Consider the following 21033-nt stretch of genomic DNA (forward strand, 5'->3'; position numbering starts at 1 on the left):
CTTTGGCTATGTATATTTTCACCAAAAAAAAAAAAAGGGCCTCCAAGGTCAAGAAGGGAGAGTGTTGACATGTCGTGGGGTTGTTAACCAACGTCATAAAACAATATGTGTACTCACTATTTAATAAGAAACTATTTGTTCTGTAAATCTTCACCTAAAGTACAATAAAAAAACTTAACCAAAAAAAAAAAAAAAAAAGGGAGTGGCCAGAAATGCACTGCCATCAGTTCTCTGACAATTGCTGACCAGACACTTAAATGTGAGGAATTAGGATATGATGTCAGTGCTGCCTGTGGATTATGCCATTGACAGGTGTAACTGTGTAGGCTATTATAACTTTTTAAATTTTTCCTTCAATTTTAATGGAAGACAGCCTACTATCAGTGATTTCACCCCTACATAACCGACCAATGCCCAATAAACCGTGCAGATCAGTAAATGCTACCAAAATGTCCAAAATATTCTACAGACTTCTGCCCTCTAAGAAGGGGCCTCCTCAAAGTCATTTTTAAAAATTTACATCTGTACAAGTTAGCTTTACTCTCTATTATTGCCATAAAATGTTCTCCAAACCTTTGGACCACCATTTTCTAAATGACTCCGGTAACAAGGGAGACCAGGCAAGATTGTGAGGCATCAGCCAAATTCATCACCAGTATTAAAATGCATGCTTAATAGTGGTGGGAAATAACAGCTTCCTTTATAGATGAAAAACAGTGTATATTATGAGTATAAATAATTCAGCCTCTATAAGCTTGCAAGCTTAATAGAAACACTTACTTCTTTGAGAGCAGCTGGGATTTTTTTCTGTTTCCTCCCTGATGGAATACTATGTAAGACTGATGATAAGGCACTTGAAGGAGATTTGTGATTTGCCGGAGATCCAATTTTAGGGGAGTGCTGGTGATCTAAAACAAATCAGGTACAGTTATGTAGCCAATGGTAAGCATTCTGCAATTCAATTTAATGTAAATCAATCAACATTGTTGCATAATATATACATGGAAGGATACTCAAGAAACTGAAAACTCTAATGGCCTCCAGTCAAGGAAAATGGATGGCTTGGAGGTGAGTGGTTTTGTGCTTTTTGAACTTTAAACCATGTGAAAAGATTTTGTGTCTTTAGAATTCTGAAACGTGAACGTACTACCAACTCAAAAAAAATGTTAAAAAGAAATCTCTCCTATTGATTTGGTTTTAAAAACCTAACAACATTGCTTAGTATCTAGATAATAGAACAAATAATAATGTTACAATGAAAAACGTGCTAGAAAAGGAAACGGGGACTCAGATGAGGAAGCAATTAATTCTGACTGTAGAGGTTCAGGGAAAATTGGGAAGATAATGTGATGTTTTAGTTGGCCATTAGGGCGTAAGTAGGAGTTTGCCAGGCAAAAAGGAGGATGAACACTCCAGGCAGAGAGCTCAGTATGAACAAAGGCAGGTGTGAAATTATTTATCTGGAGAATGGCCAAATGTGCTACAAAAGACCTCACTGCTGAAGTGTTAAAAAGCAAAGATGTCACTTTGAGAACTAAGGGGGCCCAACCCAAGCCATGGTATTTTCAGTCACCTCATATGCATGCAAAAGCTGGACAATGAATAAGGAAGACCGAAGAATTGGTGACTTTGAATTAGGGTGTTGGCAAAAAATAGTGAATATACCATGGACAGCCAGAAGAACGAACAAATCTGTCTTGGAAGAAGTACAACCAGAATGCTCCTTAGAAGCAAGGATGTGAAACTTCATCTCACATACTTTGGACACGTTATTAGGAGGGACCAGTCCCTGGAGAAGGACATCATGCTTGGTAAAGTAGAGGGCCAGCAAAAAAGAGAAAGGCCCTCAATGAGATGGACTGACACAGTGGCTGTAACAATGGGCTCAAACATAACAACAATTGTGAGGATGGCGCAGGACCAGGCAGTGTTCTGTTGCACATAGGGTCACTATGAGTCGGAACCGACTCAACAGCACCTAACAACAACAACAACATTTGAAGAATAATAAGGCTGGAAAAAAAGGCTGGATCTAAGAAACCCTGACTGTTTTTTAGGCAGTTGGAAAATAAATCTGGCCGCACCCAGGAAGAGGGATTTACAGCAGAAAACCACTTAGGAAGCTATAACAGTCCAGGCCAGAGATAATGAAGGTCTTCATTAGGGCTGAGATGGGGCAATCAGGACAAAGACAGATGTTCAAAGATAAATTTGTCAAGATTTACTGATCAAATGGGTGTGGGTGATGAGGGAGGGAGACTCAAAGATGAATTCTGTATGTTTGCAGCTTATACTGTATACCAGAGAGCAAAGGGAGGAACATAAAGCTAGCTAAGGAATAGACGGGTATGTCTTCTAGGAAAATATATACAGACAATAGCAATCTATAAATCTATAAATGTATAGTTCTGAAAGAGCATGTTGTCTAGTTTTATTCACTCAGATACTGCCACTTGCTGTTGAAAAACTACTCTTCACAGAAATGGAGGATAATCATTTTAAAATCTAGGTCCTATAGCTTTCAGGAATTTAACTATAGATCCTTTCCCAAAATATAGACCTGTGTGGGCCTGCTAGCTGCATCCACTTTAGAGATAGACTGGGGGCCTACAAGTAATGAGTAGAAGGGTATGATGTGTCATTTTGTATTTGGTCAAAGAGGTGCACTAGAATTAGGCTAACGAACTGCCACCTACTATATTTCCATAGAGAATTGCTCTACAGACCATTCCCTTTCAAATGTCTTAAGCATTTCATCCTGTAATCACATTTCTACAATTAATTTTCTTAACAAAACCTTATTTCACAGAGTAAAAATAAACTTCAGTCCAATTTCTCTTGGAATTAAAACAAAATATGAGTTAAGAAAGCTTAGTACTAATTTTGAGGCCAGTATTACTAATCATATTGCCAATGTGCCTACAATGATACTTTTAAAAGGTTGTTTGAAAGCATCTGGGGAATAAAGGAATTTTTGGTTAAATCTTTTGCTTATTTATTACCTAATTTCTGCAGTTCTTGGAAACAATGTTCGCATACTCTTGCTGGTTGATTTTTCAGGTAATCTAAACCATACTTATTTGATGAACAAGCTTGACATACAATCTGAAACACACATTGGAGTTATTTCAATTAGAATATCCTTTGTGTTCAAACCATAAGAAATGATACAATTTATCATGCTGTCTACTTTTCAAAATGTTCTCACAGTCATTGGATCTCAATCTCCCTAACAACTCTATGGAGTTCAGGCATGTGGTGATCTAATCACACAGTAGTGCATTTGAAAGATGAGGAGACCACAGAGTACTTACTAAAGGAAATTGAATACTACATGAGTTACTATATGTAAACTGTTTACAGTGTCAGACTGCAGTAAGTCCTGTGTTAGCTGTACTCAGCAGCAGCAGCACTGTTATCATCATTATCCCTGCCGCTGCAACCACCACCTCTTCTGCTGCTTTACCAAATGTCCTGCTCTGTATTAGATGCTCTCTATTATAGGACCTCGTTTCCTCTTTACAGGACTCTCTGATGTAGTTGTTACTATGCTCATTTTACTAACGTAGTCATAAAGCTTAGTAACGTAAGTGATAACTTCCACACTGAAAGTTCCCCCCACTAAATACTTGGTCATCTAGAGAAACGCAGTTTTAATACAGTGCAACATGTGAGAGCTGGAACTCAATGGGACTGCCTTGTTTTCCCAGGTTTTGCAAGTTTTCCACCTTTGACAGGGTGTAGTCTTACCACTTTTCTATCGCTCATTTTTAGTGGGAAATATTTGAGTTTTCTTTCTCTGACAGGTTTCTGCCTTACACAGGTTCCGGCTTTCACAGGTTTCACCGTTAATTAGCTGTGTAGAAATGTGAGGGTCTATTTAACCGTAGATTTGTTAGTATTTTTTAATGAAAGTTGTCTATTACCAACATTCTAAAGTAACTTCTGGGTGGAAGGGGGTGAGTTCCCCAGAAAGATTTCCCCCTAAATATTTAGAGAAAACACTATCCATGATTCAGATTAGTATCCTTCTTTCCTTCCTTCCTCTCCCTTCCCCCTCCCCCATCTTTCTTTCTTTCTTTTTGGCAATAGTTTATGAGGGGGAATATGCTAGCTCACTATGTACAGCCTGGAAATATTAAAAATCACAGTGGAGAAGGGTGTTATCCTCTCCAACCTTTCCGCAGGCACGGCAATGGTGTCGTCTCCAGGTCAGAGTGAATTCGCTTGTGCAGATCATACACATTGTGACTCTGGTATCAGGAATCCAGATGGGAGCCTTTGATCCAAGGGGACTAACTTCCTCTTTATTTTCCAAGTCGGCCTGCAGAAGAAGATCTCTATGCACATTGCCTGCTACAGAATCAAACCTTTTTATTTGGCAGTGGTGCCTCACAGTCCTGATGGTATCATTAAAGATGTGGGATGAAATATTTTTTTCATGTTCTCAGGAAATTAAAACTAACTACATTCCCAAAATCCTCTAACATAAAATTAGTTTAAGAAGATGCCCGTGGTCATGGAGTGACAGCCGATTACTGTCTTCCTTATTTTGTATTTTCTAAATTTTCTACAATGAGGTTTCATGACTTAAAGAAAACATCAATATGCTGTATGCTATCAGAGGACTGCAGTTAGAAATTAATAGCAGGATAAATATTTAACTCTGAAAATTACACACACACCTCTGATCCTTCTGTGAACATATGTTGCTTTTTAACACCCCAGTGGAAAAAAAATTTTTTTTTTAAGGTAAAAACTGTTCGAAATGCACTGAAAGAAAAAAAAAGGCAGCAAAGACAATACCTCATCAAGACTCCTACTAGGACAGAACGTGATTCTTTTCTTGGCATACTCTTCTATTGACTTGGAAATCGCTTCTAGCCATTCATCCCTTTCTGTGGCAGAACTGTTAGGAGCAAAAGAAGTTTCCATTAACCAGATGTCAGCTTTTATTCTTTGCCTTTTCTTACTTCTTTTCTTTCTCCCATGGCAACAGATTCCACCACCCTACAAGGAAACTGTCACAGGCAGCAACTCTGATGGTTATGTGCACAAATAATCCCATGGCATTAGAACCCTTGGCATTTTAGCAAATACAATGCTTTATTTTTCCTTCCAAAAGTATTGTTTTCTATTAAATGGCTTTTGAAGTTGCTCCTAAATTTTGAAGTATTTTATAGTTTAGTTTAAGGGATATTCATACAATTAATAACTATGATTATTATAAAACCATTTCCTAAAACATCATCCTAGAATTCAAAAATATTCCAAGGAGTCAAGTTTCGTATTCCCAATTTACAGTATGGAATACTAAATATTTTTAGATTACTAAAGATTACTAAGAATTTCTAGAAAGGACAGCGAGTAAAGGGAACGTATTTTTGCTATCATAAAACTGATGTCGAAGGAGTGGTTAATTAGGGAAGTAGCCTTCAGTTGTTAGGATTCTTCGACCTATTCAGCCCACCAAGCTTTCTGTCCTTACCCCCAGTACATCTCATCTTTGATTCAAATCTAGATAAGAAGGGACCAAATAGAGGGAATGCCTATTTAGAACAGGGCATTTTTGTTCTGCTTTTTTCTACAACCACACCTCCCCCTAAAAAACTCTAGTAACTCTTGAATCATCACTGGTGTCAGCACATTCATGAAACCATTATTTAATTTTTGTTTTGCATACTCAAAACTGAGAGGCACATTTTAGGTATTATAAATGAATGAATGATGAATGGAGAGCGAATTTAATAATGAATTTAAAACTCTAGCATAATGAAATTCATCATAATAATGGAATAGTGATTGTGTAAGAAAATGTCTATTTTTTTAGAGAGATGTACTGAAGTATGTAGGAGTGAAATGATTTGATAGCAGCAATTTGTTTTAAAATACTTTAGAAGATAGATCAGGAAAATCTGTGGAAAGTCTTGATAATTTTTTAGTGTGGGTGACTGAATATGCAGTTTCATTGTATTATTCACTCTAATTTTAATTATATTTGAACTTTTTAATAGTACTTTTATTATTAAATATATAATCTTAATTTTTACATATGAAAAATATTTTTAAATGTATCGTAAGTAACAGTAAGTATAGGCATATTTTGCTGTATTTTGAAGAACCTGGAGCAGGTCAAGGAGATACTGAAAAAACCACTCACCTTCGCCACAGTCATCATTCTTAGAAATATACCTACCTATAAAATGGCTTAAGTGCCATTTAGAGTATGCACTCATATGGATATAAAGAGATAGATATCCAGTTTACATATAAAATTTAAAAACTAGTATATTTCTCAAATTTTCATTATATGTGAAGGTCAAAATAAATCAGAAACAATCCCTCTCTAAGCCAAACAAAACCTTCCTTAATCACCTCTACTACTCTAACATTACTGCCACAATTTTGTAGTTGTTAGTTGCCCGAGTTGGCTCCGACTCACGGAGACTCATGTATAACAGAACTAAACATTGCCCAGTCCTGCGCCTTCTTCATGATCATTGGTATGTGTGAGTCCATTACTGTGGCTATTGTCTAGTGACTTAGAACCTAGAAACTTATCTTCCAGTACTATATTGAACAGTATTCTGTGATGATGTATAGTTTTTATTGGCTAATTTTCAGAAATAGATTACCAGGCCTTTCTTCTTAGTCTTTCTTAGTCTGGAAGCACCATTGAAACCCATCCACCATGGATGACCCTGCTGGTATTTGAAATCCTGGTGGCACAGTTCCCAGTATCACAGCAACACACAAGCCACAACAGTAGAGCATACTGAAGACAGGTAGTGGATTGCCACAACTAGCAACCATTTAATAGTTACTACATGTTAGCAACTGTGCTAATGCTTTGCAAATGTCATCTCATCTCATCCTCAGAGCTTCCCTATGGAATATATATGGCATCTTACCACTCACCATCACCATTTGCAGATGAGGATTTGCAATGTTAGATATTTGCTTTAGACATCAGGCTACTAACTGAGAAGTCGGAATCAGACCCAAGTGTGGTTAAGGACTGAACACTTCACCACCAGGTCATCTCTGGCCTCTGTTCATGCTCTTTGAAGAATTACACAATGAGAACACATACTCAGGCTTCCAAGCAAACATTCACAAAACATTACACTCCTTCCCTCCCTCTCCTACTTTTTCCTGGAAGAAGTCACAGAAAGCAGAGAGGCAGATGGCTAATTTGAGAATTGCTGTCTGATTTTCCTGGAGCCCTGGGAGATGTGGTATGTGATTCAACTATGTAGATCATGTCACATATGCTGTTTTTTCATTTAATCATTCCTGGATCTCTCTTGTGTGGGATTCTGCCAAAACAATGTTGATCAGCTCTTGAGAATACATTTTTCATAGACCACACACATTTGCCCACAGCATGGAATGCAGACATTGTAGCTCTCCTTTTGTAGCACGGTTGGCAGAAGAATCAGCCTCTTGCCAGGATCAAAAAACAGTTAAACCAAGTATTCTTTTCTACAGAATGTGTACATTACTAGACAGCATATTTGTAGCAAATGAGTCCCATTTTCTCATTGGCTGGGATGAATTTCCAAGGGGGAAATCCCTCCAATTGAAGGTATTTCTGATGTGTTATACCTCACCACAGCATTTACTACTTGTGCTAACTGTGTGGGATGTTCCCCTGAAGTTCAAAGGCCACATCACTTCATTTCAGTGACATTTATTGGTCACCTAATAATGGCCAGGAACTAAGCCAAGAACTAGGCATACGAAATACATCTTACTTGTATAAGTGCTCACATCTAATTCAGGTGAGACATAGAAATGAGTAAATAACATATGAGATCGTAAATGTAAGGAAGATTAACATAGAAGTAGTAATTACCTTGCTGAGGATGAGGATGGGGGTAGCGGGGAAGGCTCTGCAGAGGTGATGACTAAGACTTACAGGAGTTTGACAGGGAACTCTGCAGCCTCTCTGTGCACTCCCCATTCAGTCTCCTAGCTTTGGCTATCATCTCTAAGCTGATGATTCACAAATATATGCCTCTCTAGTCCAGTTTTCCTTCAGAGATCCAAATCCTTATATAAACTGCCTCCTTGATGGTTCCGTTTTGATCTTTCATAGACACTTCAAATTCAACATGCACGTCTAAAATGAAACTCCAGATTTCTCCCCAAAAGGCTGTCCTCTCCCACTGTTTTCTATCACAGGGAATGGCAACACCCCTCACCCCCACCCCACCCCCACCACACACTGTACAAGCTGGAGACTCACTCTTAATTCCTTGATCTTTCTCATCCCCATGTGCAATTAATCACTTCCATTAGTCCCCCTCCCAACCCATTTTCCACACAGCAGCCAGATAATCTTTTCAAAATGCTAACCTGATCACATCATTCCCTTGTATAAACTTTTTAGTGGCTTCCCATGGCTCTCAGGCTAAAGTCCAAGATCTACAACATGGTTGTGCATGATCTGTCTCATCTTTACCTCCAGCCCTATCTTAGGTCACTCTCCCTCTTGTTCTCTGTGTTCATGCAGCACTGGCCTTTCAGTTCTTTGAATACACCATGTCCCTTTCTATCTCAGGGCCTTTGTACACACTGTTCCTATAGACCAGGAGCCTCTTCCTTTCTTCTCTGCCTAGCTTTCCAACTCCTACTTACCCTTTAGATGTCAATATACACAGCAGGACTTTAGGATAATGAGTCAGCTATCCCTGACTCACCCCCTGCCCCCAAATCTAGCTCAAGGTCCCTTGTCTTACAGCATCTAGTACTCTTCCTGTATACTACTTAATCACAATGATAATTAATTGTGTTAATATTTGCTAAGCGTATGTTTTCTCGAAGTAAATGTAAACTCTGTGGAGGAAAAGTCCTTTTAATTCTCCACTTTATCCTAGTGTCTTCTTGGTAAGACTGTGATTTTTTTCATTCTGTACCAAAGTATCTTGGCAGTCTTGTGAAAAAATACTTCCTCAAGGTAGAGGTGTAGAGATAGAGGGTCAATGTAAAATTTCAGAAAGGACTGTCTATTTTCTCTCTCTGAATGCCTGACACAAAGAATGTGTGGGATTCTGACCAAAAGGAGAAATGACAAATCCAGGGATAGCAAACTGCATTTAAGGATAAATGAATGAGGATAATAAAGACTAAGTCATAATCAATTAGGACTTTTTAAAGTTACACAAATATAGTATAAATCTGTATCAGAGTTGTTCATTAAACCTGTCTGGTATTAATCTGGAAAAACATGGACATCTGGATATCTACCTGATAGGCAGCCCAAGAAAGAAACACTTACCGTAATTTTCTGAATTACTTAATTTTAATAAAACAGAATTTTGTTTTCACTAACACTCATTTTCGTTAATAAACTTAAGTTGAATTGAAAATTTGACTTTTCTATAGGCATTCCTTCCTGGATCTTTGAAAATAACTTTTTTTTTTTCTGGTGATAAAAATATATGTTAAAAAAAATTGCCATTTCAACATTTTTTTCCATGTACAATCAGTGACATTCATTATGTTCATCTATACAACCATCGACACAACCTTGGTGGCCCAGTGGTTAAGAACTCGGCTGCTAACCAAAAGGTCGGCAGTTCAAATCCACCAGCCACTCCTTGAAAACCGTATGGGGCAGTTCTACTCTGTCTTACAGGGTCACTATAAGTAGGAATCGACTCGATGGCAATGGTTTGGTTTTTTGTTTTGTTTTGTTCTTTTTAATACAACCATCTCCATTATCAGTTTCCAAATTTTTCCATCACCTTTAACAGAAATTCAGTGGCCCCTAAGCAATGACTCCCCTTTTCCCCTTCCCTCCCAACCCTGGTAACCACTAATAGACTTTGGTCTCTATACATTTGCCTATTCTAGATAATTCATATAAGTGTAATCATACAATACTTGTCCTTTTGTGACTGTCTTATTCAGCATAATGTTTTCAAGGTTCATCCATGTTGTAGCATGTAACAGGACCTCATTTCTCTTCATACCCGAGTAATATTCCATTGTATGTGTATACCACATTTTGTTTATCCATTCATGTGCTGATGAACATTTAGGTTGTTTCCACCTTTGGGCTATTATGAACAGTGCTACAAAGAACACTGGTGTACAAGTATCTGTTTGCATTCCTGCTTTCAGTTCTTTTGGATATATGCCTAGGAGTAGAACTGCTGGGTCATATGATAATTCTATATTTAACTTTTTGAGGAACCACCAAACTGTTTTCCACAGTGGAAAATACTTTTAAGAACCAAGTTCAAGTACTGTCAGGAGCCTGCTGTACAGGGACTTGATGCTCTTTGTTACTTTTTGGTCAAACTCAGAAAAAAAATTACAATACAGGTATTGATACTGTATTGATCTAGGGGATGCTTCAGGTACCCCCAAGAATTTTGCTTGCTCTGGAAGGTAGCTGGGAAGCATTTGACAAACACTGAACACAGGTGTTTGTCTTCCTGTGATCTGGTGTCAGGCAACAGTGGCCATTCTGCGTCAGAGGACTGACAGGATCTGGGGAGCTGCTCTTGCAGTTCTCCAACTGAGGGAAGTTAGACATTTGGTCTGAGTCCTTGACATGGACATAGGCAGCACTGTAATGGTTAAACTATGGATTTCAGTGTCAGATTCACCTACCTAGATTCAAATTACACCTCCACTACTCACTAGTTGTGTAATCTTGGACATTTTATTTACTCTCTCTAAGCCTCCAATTTTTCTCATCTAGAAAGTCAAAATGATACCTATACAAGTTATCATAGGAATTAAAAGAAAATAAGTATAAAACGTTTAGCACTGTGCCTGATGTGGAATAATAAATGGTTTCAGCTGCTAAGATCCTAGTGGACTTCAGTAGTTCAGACATAGCTAGAGGCAGACTGACTGGATTCCAACACTGGCTCTGCTACTTACTAGCTTGGTAGCTTTTCTCACCATTGTAGTTGTGGTTAGTTGCCATGGAGTCAGCTCCCACTCATGGCAACCCCATGTAAAACAGAACAAAATTTTGTCCAGTTTCTTACCATAAAATGGGTATAACAGTAGTAACTTACCTGAAAGGGTTGTTGTGAAGATTCAATGAATTATTACATGTAAAGTGCTTAGAAGAGTGCCTGACACAAAGTAGGCGCTACATAAGTGCTTGCCACTATTTTTATTACATCAAAGGTCGGGTCTGAGAAGAGAGCCCCAACGATTCTCTATGCAGATCCTGCAGTGGAACAAGCTATGGCTTTTGCTCCCTCTCCTCACCAGTCAAAGCTGCCAAACATCCAGTTCTGCTGCTCTGCCAATTACTCAGTAATGCATGTGTGCCTCACTTTAATATGAGTCATACAGCTCTGTTTCCTAAGAGCTTGATTTCATATTATGGCAATATATTTTGATTTACAAATAAGTCATTGCAGGTTCCATTTTGAGACAATGCAGTGCTATATAAATGACAATGGTTTTAAAAGCATTTATGTCTTAGCTTTGCCAGCTATGTATCCTTAAGTCAGCAACTCATTTTTTCTATAACTTTGTTTCTTTATTTTTATTATAAGATGACATCTACCTTACAGGTTTGCTATGACCTTTAAATGGTATGTGAAAATTTCCTAATAAACTATAAAGCACTAGATGTTTTTTAAAAAATATTATGTGCATTGTAAAAAGATTTGAAATGTTCAACTTTAGAAGTATGATCAGCAAATCACTTTTCAGCATTATCATTCTTTTTAGAGGAACATTTTTATCCTCTTGTTTCTAGCACATTACCCACATCAACTCTCACCATTTATCTGCATGGTAAATCAAGAGTAAATTGCATGGTATTGGGAAAGAGACAAATATATATATATATATATAAAGTGCTAGAGATAGCTGAAACTAACAAAAATTCATCTATACATTCTTTTTAAAAAAAATTTACCTGGCTGAGAGAATAAAGGAACGTTCTACACTTTCAATCTTTAGTTCATTCTGATACGCTTCTTGGGTGGGTTTTCTGACCTGGAAGAAAGTACAAAAATTTTAAGTAAACCCATCGCCTACTGAAAATCCCAACTCTGAAGCATAGCTCAAGCTTCCCAATGCCCCTGGTTGCTGACATCTACAACCAACCTTCCTAGCCAGCTTTATCTACCACTACTCTTGGTCATTTACTCTATGCTCCAGATGAATTTAAATGCCCCTATACAGACCCAACGTTACCACCTCCAAGCCTTTGCTCATGCTATCCCTTTACCTGCAATGCCTTCTCCCCACATCTCAGTATGGCTCCATGGACCTACCCTTCAAGGCTCATTGCTTCTTCCTCAAAAAAGACTTCTGTTTTCCCTCTTTCCTAGCTGCCACCAATCCTTCCATCATGCCCTACCAAAGGCTGGACATTTTTTCATTTTCTGAACTCCAAAACACTTTAACTGTGCCTTATTACTGTCTACTTTATAGAAATTTTTATGGGTAGCATATTATCTTCTCAGCTAGTTGCTAAGCTCCAGGAGAAGAGAGAGCACAAAAAAATTAAAAAATCATGCTTCAAATCATCTTTGTATTTTCCACCAAACCTATTATCATGTTTTGTTCATAGTAGTTCTCAGTAATGAATCTACAAATGAATGAATGCATGAGTGGACAAATAAATGCATAAATGAACAAGCAAATGCATGAATAGTAACATGGAGAGAGAAAAGTTAAGGATGTGAGAAAGACGATTACCTTAGGGCTTTGTCTCTATTTGGGTAAAAAAAAAAAAAGTAATTCTAACAGACACACAGACCCACCTTCATTCCAGCCAATGAGAGCATGTTGTTTAGTTTGAACATCCCAGACTGCACTGGCGTTGTATACAACAGGGCGTCATTAAACTGAAAATAGAAGTATTTCACAGGAAAAATAAACAAATTTCAGCTACAAAGATACAGATAAGACACAGGAGTGAAAGAAAAACAGTTTCTTTGCTAATAGCTCTCTGAATAAAATACTTGTGTTTTGCTTAAATAAACTGGAACCACATAGAATGTTTTAGTAGAGTATTATTTAAAAAAGTAATTTTCTGGAAAATGTGCTTCGTTTCCAAGTCCTGTAGCAGATTAAGTGTTTTCTGAATTCTACATCCCACAAAGGTATTACAATCTGCCTAAATAAATAACTAATAAAAACAATTCTTCCAAATTAGAAATGAAGTAAACTAAATCCCAAGAGGAAAGAATGCTCTGGTTATACATCATAACAGATTTTATTTCCCTACACTTGAAATGCAAATATGCAATCCAGCCAGTCAAAGATCCCATAAAAACCATTATTAGAATTTACTAAGCTTGTCTGTCTTGTACAAATGTCTCCTTCTATTAAGCAATTACTCCTGCCTTGTACACAACAGAACCACACATGGCTTCTTACCAGGAAAAACATTCGGGGCTGCATGACTTTCCGGGATAGCTTCATCAAAGTTCCTTCTTTCAGAAAGACCTGATCCATCCAAAGAAACACCCATTTAATTTACCAGCATAATATAACTACAATACATATATATACACACATATATATATAGTGTATGTGTGTGTGTATATCACCATTATTAAAGGAAAGCAGTATTTCCATATAGAGATTCCAACCATTTAATCCTACCATCATAATACAACTACAATACATATATATTATATGCATGGGTATATCCATACACACACACACAAATGTGTACATGTATGTGTGTGTATATAAAAACGTGTGTATGGATATATAAATGCGTGCATGTATATGTGTGTGTGTGTGTATAAAAACCCATTGCCGTCGAGTCAATTCAGACTCATAGCGACCCTACAGGACAGAGTAGAACTGCCCCATAGGGTTTCCAAGGCTGTAAATCTTTACAGAAGCAGACTGTCACATCTTTCTCCTGCGGAGCGGCTGGTGGGTTTGAACTGCCGACTTTTTTGGTTAGCAGCCATGCACTTAACCACTGCACAACCAAGCACCTTATATATATGTGTATAGAAAAGAAAAACACACCCACTGCTGTCAAGTCAATTCCCACTCACAGCGACCCTATAGGACAGAGTAGAACTGCCCTATAGTGTTTCCAAGGAGCAGCTGGTGGATTCAAACTGCTGACCTTTTGGTTAACACCCGAGCTCTTAACCATTGTGCCACCAGGGCTCCATGTGTATATATGCATTTATATAGTTTCTTCCTCCAGTTTTTTTTTTTTTTTTTTTGGGGTGGGGGCGGTGGGGGCTAGTTTACTTGTGACTTTTTACAGCATGGTTTTGTTTAAAACCCTGTAAGTCATTCAGGAATTGGGCAAGCTAGCAGAGTTCCATAAATCCAATATTGGTTACAGGGGTGCTATGTAGTCTGTCATGTAATTGATTGAGTGTGTACTTGATCTTGAGGCATATCACATCCTGACAACTGCATTTGTAATTTTCCCAAACTCATTCCCTAGGCCCCTTTTGTGCTTTATAAGGAGCATCAAAATACCAATTTTCTCCCTCCCCTGCTCTCTTGTTTAATATATGTCTATTTGGAAATTAAAGATTATAAATGAAATTATCTTTAAAGCTGTGTGAGGTCAGATGGTATTACATATAAAATGATCCCATTTAATCAGAGACTCTGTGGGGTCTCTTGCTATTCTCTTAATTGAATTGGATTTCTTGTCACAGTGACTTAAATCATGAATGTTTTTAATGGATAAAATAAATGTAGTTGATCCAGATTGAGTCAATGAAGAGTAACAATAACAAATATCTATTTTCATAACTGAAATGAAAATTATCTACAAATGGCATCTAAATGCTGTGTATTACATTTGCAAAAGTTAGCCTGAAATACTTACCCGTCCAGGCTGCACTATTTCATGGTGTCCATTTAAGCTGTACTGAATTTGCATAAGTTTCTGAAAGTTGTCCTACAGAAAGAGAAAGCCGAGTGTATGAAGGCCCAGGCTCCTAGGTTCAATTATACACTAGCGGCTGAAATCAAGATACTTACTCCTTGCTTCATAGTGTCATTGGCATGGTTGGCTACCTCTATGACAACAGCAAGGGCATCTAAAATACGTAGGAACAGAAGGGGCATTTGGTCATTACCGCTGAAATGAACAATTTGCAACATTAAGCAATTCCAGTCAGCAAGGTAGCTAGTTAATAGCAACCAACCTCTGCAGAAGTCCAATTGACTGTGAATAAGTGGAAATATAGATGATGTGGTTCAATGAGGGCAGAATCAAGGAAATTAATTCAGACAAAAACAATACTTATGGAAAAATTGAGCCAAAGAAAGACTCTAAAGATACAGACTAGACCACATGCCCCACTGGTATCACGGTCAGGATTGTCCGTGCTGAGATTTGATTTTCCGGTTAAGTTTACAAGGATAAGAACAGGATCTCACCTGGAAGCTAAAGATCTTCCCAGTATAAACTGCCGTGGAAGAGAAGGATATTGGGGAAAAGGATCTGGGATAGGAAAACAGAACCATGAGGAGCAACTAGTTAAGAGAGCCAGGGCTCAGCCTCCTTCTCTGTCTGGTCCCAAGAGGCAAGAGTTACAAATGGAACTTAGAAATGTCACATGGAACGTTACCTGACCTTAGAAAATTACAAGCATTATCCTGTGAGCCAGGTTATATGACTTCATGGGACTATCTGTATTTTATTATTTTTTATTAATCCTTTACCTTTAGCAAGGAGCCCTTGGATGGTGGTTAAGTGCTAAGCTACTAACCAAAAGATTGGTGGTTCCAACACACCCAGACGCACCTTGAAAGAAAGGCCTGGTGATCTGCTTCTGAAGGATTACAGCCCTGTGAATCCTATGGAGCGCAGTTCTACTTTGCAACACGTGGGGTTGCCATGAGTAGGAATCAACTTGAAGGCAACTGTCTTTTGTTTGTTAGTCTGTTTGTTTGATTTTTGCCATTAGCAAAGTGTTTTTGAACGCTCCACCCTTGTTATCTTTGTTACTAGGTATAAAGGAAAAAAATCTGTTTTGTCTGCTTTCGGGTGCAGTTATTAACAACCCAAGGCAGTAGCGCTCTCCCTGGGGACGTTTGGACATATGTGAACAATTTTTGGTAGTCACAATGACTTGGAAAGTCTACTGGCATTTAGTGGGTAGGAGTCAGGGATGCTAAACACCCTGTAATACTTGTTACAGTTCTGCCCAAAATGGAGTTTAAAAAGAGGCTTCGACTTGTCTTATGAATACAATAGAGTACTCCACTGGTTTCGTTATTGATATATTTTTACTTTGTAGGTCTTAATAAACAGTATAAAAACTTCTGCAACATAGGAGACCACAAAAATTATTTACCTTGAGTGTCTCTGTAATCTCCAGAGTCTTCTAAGAGATTCTTCAAATAATCTAGAAAAAAAAACAATATATATATATATACATATAGTACTTAGTACAGTAAAGCTGCCTGACCAACTGACTGGAAGAGATCCGTATTTGTGGCCATTCCAAAGAAAGGTGACCCAACAGAATGCGGAAATTATCAAACAATATCATTAATACCACAAGAAAGTAAAATTTTGCTGAAGATAATTCAAAATGGTTGCAGCAGTACATCGACAGGGAATTGCCAGAAATTCAAGCCAGATTCAGAAGAGGACGCAGAATGAGGGATATCATTGCTGATGTCAGATGAAACTTGGCTGAAAGAGAGTATCGGAATACCAGAAAATACCAGAATACCAGAAAGATGTTTACCTGTATCTTATTAACTATGCAAAGGCATTCGACTGTGTGGAGCATAAGAAATTATGAATAACATTGTGAAGAATGGGAATTCCAGAGCACTTAATTGTGCTCATGTGGAACCTGTACATAGACTGAGAGGCAATCATTTGAACAGAACAAGGGCATACTGCATGGTTTAAAATCAGGAAAGGTGTGCGTCAGGGTTGTATCCTTTCAATACTTATTAAATCTGTATGCTGAGCAAATAATCCGAGAAACTGGACCATATGAAGGGGCATCAGGATTGGATGAAGACTCATGAACAACCTGCACTATGCAGATGGCACATCTGAAAGCCAAGAGGGCTTGAAGTACTTACTGATGAAGATCAAAGACTACAGCCTTCAGTATGGATTGCACCTCAACATAAAGAAAACAGAAATCCTCACAACTGGACCAATTAGCAACATCATGATAAATGGAGGAAAGACTGAATTGTCAAGGATTTCATTTTACTTGGATCCAGAATCAACCCCCATGGAAGCAGCAGTCAAGAAATCAAACAATGTGTTGCATTAGGCAAATCTGCAGCAAAAGACCTCTTTAAAGTGTTCAAAAGCAAAGATGTCACTTTAAGGACTAAGGTGCACCTGACCCAAGCCATAGTATTCTCAATTTCCTCATATGCACGTGAAAGCTGGACAACGAATAAGGAAGACCGAAGAAAAATTGATGCCTTTGAGTTATGGTGTTGGCAAAGAACGTTGAATATACCACGGACTGCCAGAACAAACAAATCTTTCTTGGGAGACGTACAGCCAGAATGCTCCTTAGAAGCGAGGATGGTGAGACTTTCATTTTACGTACTATCAGGAGGGACCAGTCCCTGGAAAAGGACAGCATCTTGGTAAAGTAGAAGGTCAGTGAAAGAGAGGAAGACCTCAACGAGATGGACTGACACAGTGGCTGCAACAATGGGTTCAAGCATAGCAACGATTGTGAGGATGATGCAGCACTAGGCAGTGTTTCGTTCTGTTTTACACAGGGTAACTATGAGTTGGAACTGACTTGATGTCCCCCAACAACATGAATTGAATTCTGTCCTCCAAAAAAGATATGTTGAAGTCCAAACCGCCAATACCTATGAATGTGACCAATTTGAAATAGGGTCTTTGCAGATGTAATCAAGTTAAGATGGTGTCATTAGGGTGAGCCCTAATCCAGTATGACTGATGTGTTTATAAGAAGAGTAGAGGCACAGGCACAGACACACAAGGGGAATGCCATGTGACAATGGACGCAGAGATTGGAATGACTTGTCTATAAACCAAGAAACGCCAAGGATTGCCAGCAACACCAGAAGCTAAAAGAAAGGCATAGAACAGATTCTCCACTAGTGCCTCAGAGAGAGCATTGCTCTGCTGACACCTTGATTTTGGACTCCTGGCCTCCAGAACTATGAGAGTATAAACTTCTGTTGTGTTAAGTCACCTAGTTTTTGGTATTTTGTTATGGCACCCCTAGGAAACTAATAAAAGCACTGGGCCAAAAATATTTACCTTTCTTACTCAATACTTCAGTCAGTCTTGTTGGTTAATATACATGCTGGTCCAATGTGTGCTAACTTTCTAAAGATGCAAAAGAATAAAGCCCTGAAATCAATTTGAAATCAGGACACAGAATCAGAGCTGGAAAGAGCCTTAGCAGTCACAGCAGTCATTTTAGAGGGGAGGAATCAGATTACTGGTCTCACCCAAGTCCTGGTGGAGCCAGGACTGGAATCCCTGTCTCCTGATGCCCAGTCCAGCTCTTTTGCTCCAACACACATGAAATGCCTTAATCTTTAGATCAGGCATAGGCATTAGTAGATTGGATGCTTAAGAGACTCTTAATTCTTAATTCTAAGGCATTAGTAGATTGGATGCTTAAGAGACTCTTAGATTTGCCATCAGCTAACAATGCCCAGAACACCAAAGGAACTCAATTCATGTATCTAGACTAGTAGTGCTCTAAAGGGTATGAATTTGTCCCTCAGGGGACATTTGGCAGCCAGAGCCCTGCTGGCGCAGTGGTTAACAGCTTGGCTGCTAACCAAAAAGGTCGGTAGTTTGAATCTACCAGCCGTTCCTTGGAAACCCTATAGGGCAGTTCTACTCTGTCCTATAGCGTCACTATGAGTCAGAATCAACTTGAAAGCAATGGGTTTGGTTGGTTTGGGGAGACATTTTTGGTTTTCACAAGTAGGGGCAAGAGGATGTTACTGGCACCTAGTGGTTAGAGGCCAGGGATGCTGCCAAACATTCTACGATGCACAGGGAAGCCCTGTAACAAGGAATTATCTGACCTAAAATGTCAACAGAGCTGAGGTTGAAAAACGCTGTCTAGATGAAGATGGCCTGTAAATAAACAATGTGGTATATAGTGGTTCTTGCAATATGGAAACTAAACCCAGAGGTAATAGGTTATATTTAATAAATCTGTAACACCGAGGAATGTCATGATTTCAAGGCAAAACGTCCTTCTCTGTTGAGAAATGTTGGATGGCTTCCCATTGCTTACCAAATTAATAAAAATCCCCTACCCTGCCATTTTAAGCTTCCCACTACATGGTCCCTATCTACTTAAAGATTTTCTCTCTTACTGCTGCCTAACACAGGCCCTTTGTTCTTACCAAAATTGATTCTGCACAGTTCCTCCAACACTTACAGTGTGTTTCCTGGCTGAATACCTTTTGCCCCAAATATTCCTTTCTTCTGAAATCCCTTTCTCTGTCTCTGAAGATAAAAATTCTACTCATATTCTCCAAGACTCATCTCCAATTCCTTCTCTCCTACAAAATTTTCCATTTGAAAGGCATATTTTCCCCACTGTATTATTATTATTTTCCACGAAAAACACATTACCTGGCAGTTACTCATTTTATGCCTTCTGTCATTTTCTTTAAGGAGCCCTGGGTGGTACAGTGGTTAAAGCACTTGGCTGCCACCTGAAAGGTCAGTGGTGTAAACCACCAACCATTCCGTGAGAAAGAGATGTGGCAGTCTACTTCCATAAAGAATACAGCCTTGGAAATGCTATGGGGCAGCTCTACTGTGTCCTATAGGTTTGCTATGAGTAGGAATTCACTCAACAGTAACGGGTATCATTTTCTTTATTAGACTCAAAACTCCCTGTCAGCAGGAACCATGCTTGATTTACCTTTCTGTCACACAGAACTCAGCAAGGGGCTTTGCACATAAGGGGCAATAAATGCTTAATAACTAAAAAAATAAATTATTTTTGGACAGAAGTGCACCTTAGTTTAAGTAAAAGACAATAAATGCTTAAACCAACCATAATGTCAGTGGGGGCTGAGAAAACATGAGGAAGAAAGGCATGTTAAGAGACTGAATGCATTTTCATCAGACCCAGTGCCCATTCAGCAGTACCATGGAACAAATATAACTTCATCCGCTGGATTTATGAAGTCATGCTCAAAGGCACAAAGGGAAACTTGGATGTTTGTACCAACTTTGCAAACTTAATAGATGACACACACAGGCAATTGCTGAAACTTACATCTTTGAGACAGTCATCCAAGAACCCGTGTGAGTCTATAGACATGCACGTTATAAACATCAAGCACTGGCAACAAGCCATGGTAAGATATCGGGTACGATCACATTAAGCTTCCCTGTACCACAGCATAGTTCTATCTTGCCAGAGCTGTCCCTATAATTTAGATCTTAAAGTACTGAATTCACAAGCTGAAGAGTACACTTCCAATCAAACAGATAAGAAAACAAAATTAACAAAATGCATTGACCTAACCAAGAGATGAAGAAATTTCCTTAAACTCACTCTGACCCCACTCAGAATGCATTGCATACGTAAGCCATGTTTGATGAGTTCAAATATTTAACCTTTCTATGGGTGGGAGTGATAGGGTTGGGAAGAAAAACTCACTCATCACATTACATTACATTACCTGTTTTCAGTGCCTAAACTATCTCACTAATCAAAAGTAATTTTTCTTATGCCTTTAGTCAGCTGAAGACTGTGGAAAGGAAAGCAGATTTACGTAAATATCAGATTCATGGTAAGTTCCTCTTTTGTCTTTAATCCCTGTTCTTAGTGGAGAAGTAAATCCATGCAAACTGACATTTCTCTAAACCAAGAGCTCATCTAAGATGTCCGTATTAGGAAATTCTGACTTCAGAATCATTATGCTGAGCCTGATGAGCTTCTGGGTTGCATTTTCTTTGTTTGTACTCGAGCTCAGCTGCAGACCTGCCAACCTGAACTTTCAAGAACAGACTGGAACTACTGGCTGAGCAAAAAACTCACCACTGAGATGTTGCAAAATAATGCTATTAATCAAGGAGGTAGTACAGTT

General features: G+C 38.5%; 1 protein-coding gene across 1 annotated transcript in view; it reads right to left on the minus strand.

The window, feature by feature from the left end:
* Window positions 1-21033, minus strand: part of FGD6 (FYVE, RhoGEF and PH domain containing 6) — a 124462-nt gene that overhangs the window by 12829 nt on the left and 90600 nt on the right. The window contains exons 9-18 of the mRNA XM_004381231.3: window positions 16290-16340; window positions 14968-15026; window positions 14813-14884; window positions 13375-13443; window positions 12756-12839; window positions 11903-11982; window positions 4807-4909; window positions 4178-4324; window positions 3003-3105; window positions 781-908 (exon numbers count right to left, since the gene is read on the minus strand). Of these exons, the coding sequence (XP_004381288.1) occupies window positions 781-908; window positions 3003-3105; window positions 4178-4324; window positions 4807-4909; window positions 11903-11982; window positions 12756-12839; window positions 13375-13443; window positions 14813-14884; window positions 14968-15026; window positions 16290-16340 (896 nt within the window). The remainder of the gene's footprint in view (window positions 1-780; window positions 909-3002; window positions 3106-4177; window positions 4325-4806; window positions 4910-11902; window positions 11983-12755; window positions 12840-13374; window positions 13444-14812; window positions 14885-14967; window positions 15027-16289; window positions 16341-21033) is intronic.

The sequence above is a fragment of the Trichechus manatus genome, unplaced genomic scaffold, assembly GCF_000243295.1.
Source record: "Trichechus manatus latirostris isolate Lorelei unplaced genomic scaffold, TriManLat1.0 scaffold00081, whole genome shotgun sequence".
In the NCBI taxonomy this organism is placed as follows: Eukaryota; Metazoa; Chordata; class Mammalia; order Sirenia; family Trichechidae; genus Trichechus; species Trichechus manatus.